The sequence below is a fragment of the Actinia tenebrosa genome, unplaced genomic scaffold, assembly GCF_029948245.1.
Source record: "Actinia tenebrosa isolate PJP-AT-01 unplaced genomic scaffold, QUT_ActTen_1.0 PGA_scaffold7__59_contigs__length_16204524, whole genome shotgun sequence".
In the NCBI taxonomy this organism is placed as follows: Eukaryota; Metazoa; Cnidaria; class Anthozoa; order Actiniaria; family Actiniidae; genus Actinia; species Actinia tenebrosa.
Window position 1 is genome coordinate 6,013,630 of NW_028292584.1, and position 7,293 is coordinate 6,020,922.

The 7,293-nt window shown below is 35.4% G+C and overlaps 1 protein-coding gene across 1 annotated transcript; it reads right to left on the reverse strand.

Moving 5' to 3' along the window:
- Positions 1 to 72: 72 nt before the first annotated feature.
- Positions 73 to 5,312, reverse strand: LOC116290144 (uncharacterized). The gene is made up of 8 exons (XM_089040034.1): positions 5,164 to 5,312; positions 4,473 to 4,573; positions 3,057 to 3,095; positions 2,851 to 2,916; positions 2,114 to 2,156; positions 1,375 to 1,394; positions 688 to 740; positions 73 to 418 (listed from the first exon to the last, which is right to left on the reverse strand). The coding sequence occupies exons 2-7, from the start codon at positions 4,555 to 4,557 to the stop codon at positions 691 to 693; spliced, it is 303 nt and encodes a 100-aa protein (XP_088896160.1). The 5' UTR covers positions 4,558 to 4,573; positions 5,164 to 5,312; the 3' UTR covers positions 73 to 418; positions 688 to 690.
- Positions 5,313 to 7,293: the final 1,981 nt, after the last annotated feature.

A 7,293-nucleotide genomic window follows, 5' to 3' on the forward strand; every position in this document is an offset into this window, starting at 1 on the left:
TGCATTTATGCGACTCGATAATACATACAAGACATATCCATTATTATTTATAACTAATCAATAAATAAACAATTTAATATTCAACATTTATTTTTATTTTTATTTCATTCAATTATATTAATCGCCTTCAAAATAATATTTAATATGCGATGAATGATCAATCTGCCAGTTCTATAGCTCAATAATACGCTTGTTCTCAACAAACGTAGCTAGGGAATTCTTATTGGCGTTAAATTTTATTTTGACCGGAAATACACTAAACTCATTGTACTATTTGAAACGCTTTGTTTTGTATCTATTAAAAATACATGAACCATTCTTTTCACTTATTTCTTGATTCTAGTTTATCTAGTTTCCTTTTCAAGCTCGTGTCATCTTCTGATTTAAGCCGACCATCTTATCGTGGAAGAAAAACTGTCTATGAGAGAAAAGAAAATCAGATTTGACAAAGCTGTAAATTTCCTATTTGGATATGAGTAGGAACAAAGATGCTTTGCAAAGAAGCAGGGAGAGGAAGGGAGGGAGGGAGGGAGGGAAGGAGGGAAGGAAGGAAGGAAGGACGGAAGGAAGGAAGGAAAGAAAGAAGGAAGGAATAGACGTAGGGAGGGAGAAAAGAAGGAAAAGGAGGGAGCAAGGGTTGGAGAGAGGAAGGGAGCAAGGTAGGCAGAAGGATTGGAGACTACTAACCATTTACTTTCTGCCTGGACGAAAGGTTGAGTACTGGTCAGGCCATTGTGGACCTAGGCAAAAGAGGAACTGTTAAATATATCTAATATTAGGTTCCTGTTGTGGAACGTTGCTCTGTGGGCTTTCGCTGCCCAATTTGTAATAAATTGTGAGTTCCACAATACGCGAGAGATCGCGAGAGAGACATGCATGAAGTTTCCTTTATTATATGGTAAAACTATTCAAGGTTTTAGATTGGTCATATGGATGTTTTCACATGTTTGCACGAAATTAGTGCAAACATGTCTAACGATACAGGAACACTGTTATGGAATGACTCTTAATGTATTCTATAATATTTTGTATTCTATTTTATGAAATAAACTTGAAACTTGACTAGGTAAGGATTAGGGGGAAAACCTTAAGTTTTTGGGCCCCTTTTCTCGATCCTCTCGAGCTTCATAGTTGTTTCCCAAATGTTTTGGGATGACACGTCCAATGGTTTTAAAGGCGATATTCTTTAGTAAAATACAAAAAATATAGAAAGAACTAATTCTGGATTATGATCCCAGTCCATTGAAACCAATATCCAGGGAAATCTTATCCAGGGTAATTCAGCCAATCTGCATGTAATGTCTATACCAATTTTTATGGAAATATTATTCTATTTTAATGCGTAATACATATTTTAAAAATAACAATACATACTTGCATCATTTGGCTCAGCTCTGACATCAGGGGAAAAAGAAAAGAGATTGAAAGTTAGAGTACAGAGCAGAGGGTTTCGGTGAAGTGGGAGGGAGAAAGGAAGGGGGAGGGGTGGTTTCATAGGCTCCTGAATCCTTTAATTTTTTGGATAAAGTCAAAACTTTAAGTCATCTTACGGGACCAGATTTAGAGGGGAGGGGTGGGGATGGAGGAGTAGCATTATCCGGTGCTACCCACTGCAAGTAAAATTCTGGATTATCTCCAAGACTAAAAGTCAAATTGCAGAACGCCTTACGCAGTACTATATGCCTGCATGTATGCTAAACGACGCATTCGTGCATAGAAATAGTCACTTTCGGCATGATGCAGTACATAGAGTATTTCAACAGGTTCCTGAAGGACGGGGGTTAATGATGGACTTGCTCGTTCGCGATATTATATGGAAAACGAGTGAATAAAAAAAATCAGGCTTTTAACATGTAATACTGAAATTGTTTATTACACATTTAAGGTCGAGAGAAGCTGACAAAATTTGCAGTTTCCAGTTTACCATGAAGTAATATCGTATCACTTCACTGAAAGGGGTTTTACTTCAAAGCTTTATCATAAGGATATCGACCATAATGTGTAATAAAATCAGGTCCCTACTGTTTGGGACATTGTTTTGGCATAGCCCTTTCGTGGTTTAATGCTATTAAAATTTTGTTTGTGGGAAAGTTAATTTCTCGAGACTACTTACCTTCGTTTGCCTGGTCTGACGGGGATTACATTGTATTGTGGATCTGAAGAAAAATAAGAAGTCGAATCGCATTTTTTAAATGAAAAAAAAATCTTTCTTTCAATGTGTCAACTTGAGGTGACGTAGTATTAGTTGCTTATGCATTTCGATCAACTTCCTAAAAATTTCTTTCTTTGTTTCTTTTCTTTTAGTTCTTTATTTTATTTCTTTCACCTTTTCCTTTCTTTTCCTATTTTCTTATTCCCTTCTTATATTTCCTTCCTTCCTAGCTTTCTTCCTTTCATCTCCTTTACTTTAATCTCCTTTCTTTCGTCATCCTTTCTTTCTTCGTTGCTTACTTATTTTCTTATTTTCTTATTTGGAAGGTTTTATTTTAGGCGCTCGCGCTTTTTATTTCTGGTAAGCGGTAGGTGGGGCGGTTTAGGGGGCCGGCGGGGGGGATTATGAAGGGGGATCTGTCTTAGGCGTTTATTGTCTGGCGTGACTGCTTGAGGCGAGTGCTCTTGGTTTTCCACGGTTCATTCACTTCTTTCTTCTTTTCTTCCTTCCTTCCTTCCTTTCTTTCTTTCTTCCTGTCTTCCTTTCTTTCCTTCTTCCTTTCTTCTTTTCCTCCTTTCTTCCTTCCTCCCTTTTTTCCTTATGATCAAGGGGATCAACATAGACCATGATCAATCAACACACCAGCCACTAAGTTGCAGCTACTGTTTAGTAGCACCTTAAACCAAATGTTTCCTCACCGTTTAACATCCTGTAAAATGAAGACTCCCGTTTGCCTGGTCTAACTGGAATTGCCTTTTGTGAATCTGAGAAACAAATAAAAAGTGAAAAAAGAGAAAAGAATTATCTGCACAGAAATAATATGTGAAAAAATATTTTTGAAGTCTAATTATAAAAAGGGATATTTAAGATTGATAAACTGATTATTTCCTCATGCAAACCTTACCTTCAAATTCCTTAGAGTTACCTTCGAATTCATTTTCGACTAAAAAGTGAAAAGAGAGTGAAAATTAATATAACTAAATTAAAACTAAGATAGCATATAAATGTGGGCGTCAGTAGAGCATTTTTATTAAATATGTGCGTGGGACAAATTATAAGGCCTTTTAATGGACGCTTCTGAAAAGTGTCGTGGAAGCGAGGCTAATATGAAAATACAAAAGAAGTCACACTTTTTCTCGATGGAATTTTTGGCATTTCTTTTTGTATTTCTAGTTTAGCCTCGCATTCAAAGCAATCTTAAGATAGCATTAAAGCGGTTTTCACGTGCACGAATGGTAAAGGTACAGCTCAGGACGTACACGATACAACCTGTCGTAATTTGAAAATGATTTTCAATTGTTTCTTCAGTTTTCTTTTTTATTTGTTTATTCATATTTATCTTATTGCATACACAAAATGATGCAACTAAGGCTACAGTAAGATAATGTACGACGGCTTTGAAGTCTTAAGAAAAAGCATCTACTTCTTTTACACCTTTTGCTGTTCATTAACCGCAAAGGAATATTCATTCAAGCGAAAAAGCATTATCATTAGCGCGAAGAGGCACACAATAACGCGAACGGAGTTTCAAGAGCGCGATGGAACATTCATTAAGGAATTTAGCATAACATTGGACAATCATGAATATGTTTGTGCAGGTTCATTAGCGTTTTCGAAGTTTCATTAGCGCCTTTGTGCAATCAATAGACAAAACCACACATTCAATAACGGTTTTTGGACATTCATTAGCGCAATACATTATTACTTTACTTTTTACACGGGAATTGTAGGATTTTAGCTAGAAGGCAAGGCATTCCACTCGGAGAGCTAAGAAAAAGATTGCTTCTTAGAGCGACTACAAGAAACATAAATGTTATCACGCAACAAAAATGCATGCAGTGGTACAACCACATGCAAACCTATCTTCCCAGATGTATGAATAGAGAAGCAATTCAAGGATAAATACACTTCTTTCTTCAATACCTAACGCCATGTTTTCTTTGTAAAGAACGGTTATATTCATGGGTTGTAAAAAATGTAAAGAAAGCTAAAATCCTACAATTCCCGTGTAAAAAGTAAAGTAATAATGTATTGCGCTAATGAATGTCCAAAAACCGTTATTGAATGTGTGGTTTTGTCTATTGATTGCACAAAGGCGCTAATGAAACTTCGAAAACGCTAATGAACCTGCACAAACATATTCATGATTGTCCAATGTTATGCTAAATTCCTTAATGAATGTTCCATCGCGCTCTTGAAACTCCGTTCGCGTTATTGTGTGCCTCTTCGCGCTAATGATAATGCTTTTTCGCTTGAATGAATATTCCTTTGCGGTTAATGAACAGCAAAAGGTGTAATTTCCTTTCCTTTTGTCACTTACGATCTTTCTGAAGTCTAAACCCATAGCAAGTAACGAACAACAGAACGAGCAAGGCGGTAAACAACAAGATGTTCAAAGATGCCATGTTGTTCGAAACAGTTCTGAAAACGTTAAAACATATTTTCAGTTCACACATGATATATTAATGGTCAGAACAGTCTTAATTAATGGCATTTTACGGTGATAGCTTTTCGGCTACGCCTCGTTAGTCCACAACATTTTGACGGCTAGAAGACGAAAGTCGTGGTTAATAAGAGGACATACCATGGAAACTGTAGGAAATTGGTTAAATATAGCAACAGTATTCTAACACTACAGAGTAATATTTATAAACACTACGAGAGAATTTGGGAAACGGATTACAATGGGCACGGAAGGCATGCCTTGAGTTTTTGAGTTATGCCTACAAAGAAATTATATTCACGGTAGTCAGCCAATCAGCGCGCTTTATATTTCAAATATTTTATAAATATATAACATACAGCAGCAGTATTCTAAAACTACAGAGTATTATTTGTAGCGAATACGAGAGAATTTGGCAAACGGTTTATGGGCAAGAAGTCCTGCCTTGAGTTTTGAGTTATGTCTCCAAAGAAATATTCAAAAAAAAATTTCGAGATAAAAGAAAACTATAAGGATTCGTTCTCAAACAAAGTAATCGTTAAACAATACGCAAGATAAAGCTGCTTACCTTATCAGAACAGAACTAGAATGTGTGAAGGGTTTGTCCTAGGTCTTCAACGTAGTGTTTACATCTTCAAATTTTCATCTATTTATACACTTAGAACATCCTTAATTTATTAATACATGGGCGTTAGATGTGTTAAATAGTAGACCGGTTTACTCCCACGTGAATTCACATCTGTTCATAAAGGTAAGCCTGTTTAGACGCATCTTAACCGGAATCCTATTTAATCAATATGATTAAATATTATATGATATAATAAATAAATAAATAAATAAATAAAATAAATATTATATGATATAGATATGAGTGCGAACTACTTTCATGGCTGCTACGCATGCGTGAAAAAAAAAATGCTCCATCAGTTTTAGTAAGAAACTAAGCATTTTATGAGCGGGTAAATACATTGCGTTTTTGCCCATTTTCGCTTAAGGCATATTCCCGATGCTGTGCGGAGTTTCCAGGCGTCTACTTCTCACCCCTAAGATTGATAAGACGCAAAAGCCGACAAATCTCCTAAGTTCCGCGTTCGGTGAGCCGTCGGGAAATAAGATAACCATCCTGGGTTGTGCGGTAAAAATACTCGTAAAATAAGATAAGCATCCGAAGAAATGACGAGAGATGGGAAGCAAACACAGCAAGGTACTCTAAGAAGAACGCCTCATCAAACGGCTTTTATTCAATGCTGTTAAACTTAATTAGGGAAAATCTACTTCATCAGCACCTGAAATGTGGAGATAATCATTAATCGATGAGTCATCAAGTTGATATTCAAGATAACTTGAAGAGGGTGTGTAATCTTCATTAAGGGCTTGAGATGAAATGTCTGTTGCTTTTGCTGGCTTACTCACTATTCCGTAACTAGTCATGATTAATTTTTTCTGCTCCCCAATTTTTGAAATCCTTTCTTAAATTAGAGAATTCAATTTATTTACTTTCTTAAATTGTATGTGAATTTGAAAGTTAAACAAAGCTAGGAATAAAAAAAATAGTTTTAATTCTTTATCACACCATTCGGTCTAACAAGCAAAAGAAGAAGAAAAGACAGATAATGTAAAAAAAAAGTTGAAAGAAATGTAACGCTGTATTTTGCAGTCCTTTTCTCAAAAAAAAAAGAGACGTAACTGCATTTGATTTAGTGAATGCATTTGCCTTATCATTCAATGGACGCTGAAACGAATAAACAGCGATGTAGTTTTGACAAAAAATAAATAATAAAAACAACAAAAAGTTTCTAGCTTCTGATTTTAGATTTTACAAGTTAATTGTCGTTGTTCAATGTTTTTCCACATTTAGTGAAACGCTAGAGATTTGTCACATTAAGAAAGTTGAACAATGCTCTGTTAGTTTGTTTAATTTTTGAAAAGTTTATTAATTGAATCGTTTAGTGAACAGTTCAGTAATTCACCTGCGGGGGATAACGTTAGCTATAGGCTTCAAGCTCTCTTCAAAGACAGATTCAACCTCAATATTAGATATGCGTATGCTCTGTGTTTTAACAGCTTAAAAACTGAACCCAACTGAGGCAGATTTTTTGATCTGCTCGATGTAGCATACACTTAACATATAGATCTTTACCGAGTGACAAAGACACATTTCATAAGCTTAAAAACTGTTCAAAAAATGAAAAGCAAATACCTAAAAGAGAAAAAAATAGAATGAAATAAGGAAAGAAAAACAAGAAAATGTCTATTGTACAAATAGCAAATCTTCACAAAATTATAATTCGACTGCGAGACTATTGAAATATTTTTAAAGGTAACTTAATTGAATACTTTAATGTAACTTGAGTGAATGGAGAACTTTTGGGGAAAATACAAAAGTATTTTTTGACAGTGAACTGCAAAATTATTACGTAAGTGGGCTGTGTTCAGCTTTTACACAAAACAACTGAAGACAAACCAGGTTTCATTCAAGGTATAATTTTGAATAATTAGAATAGACTAAAGGCGCTTCCAATTTAGTCGAACCGACCAGTCCATTTTAAATGGTACGCGTCAGTTCTCATTAGTTTTGAGACCTTGGCTAACCAGTTTTAAAGTACTGACGCATCCATTTACGAACTGGCCGCCGCTCAGACTGGTTGGTTAGACCTGGTGATGGAAACCGCTCTAAGGTTACTTGTCGTTTTTTTTA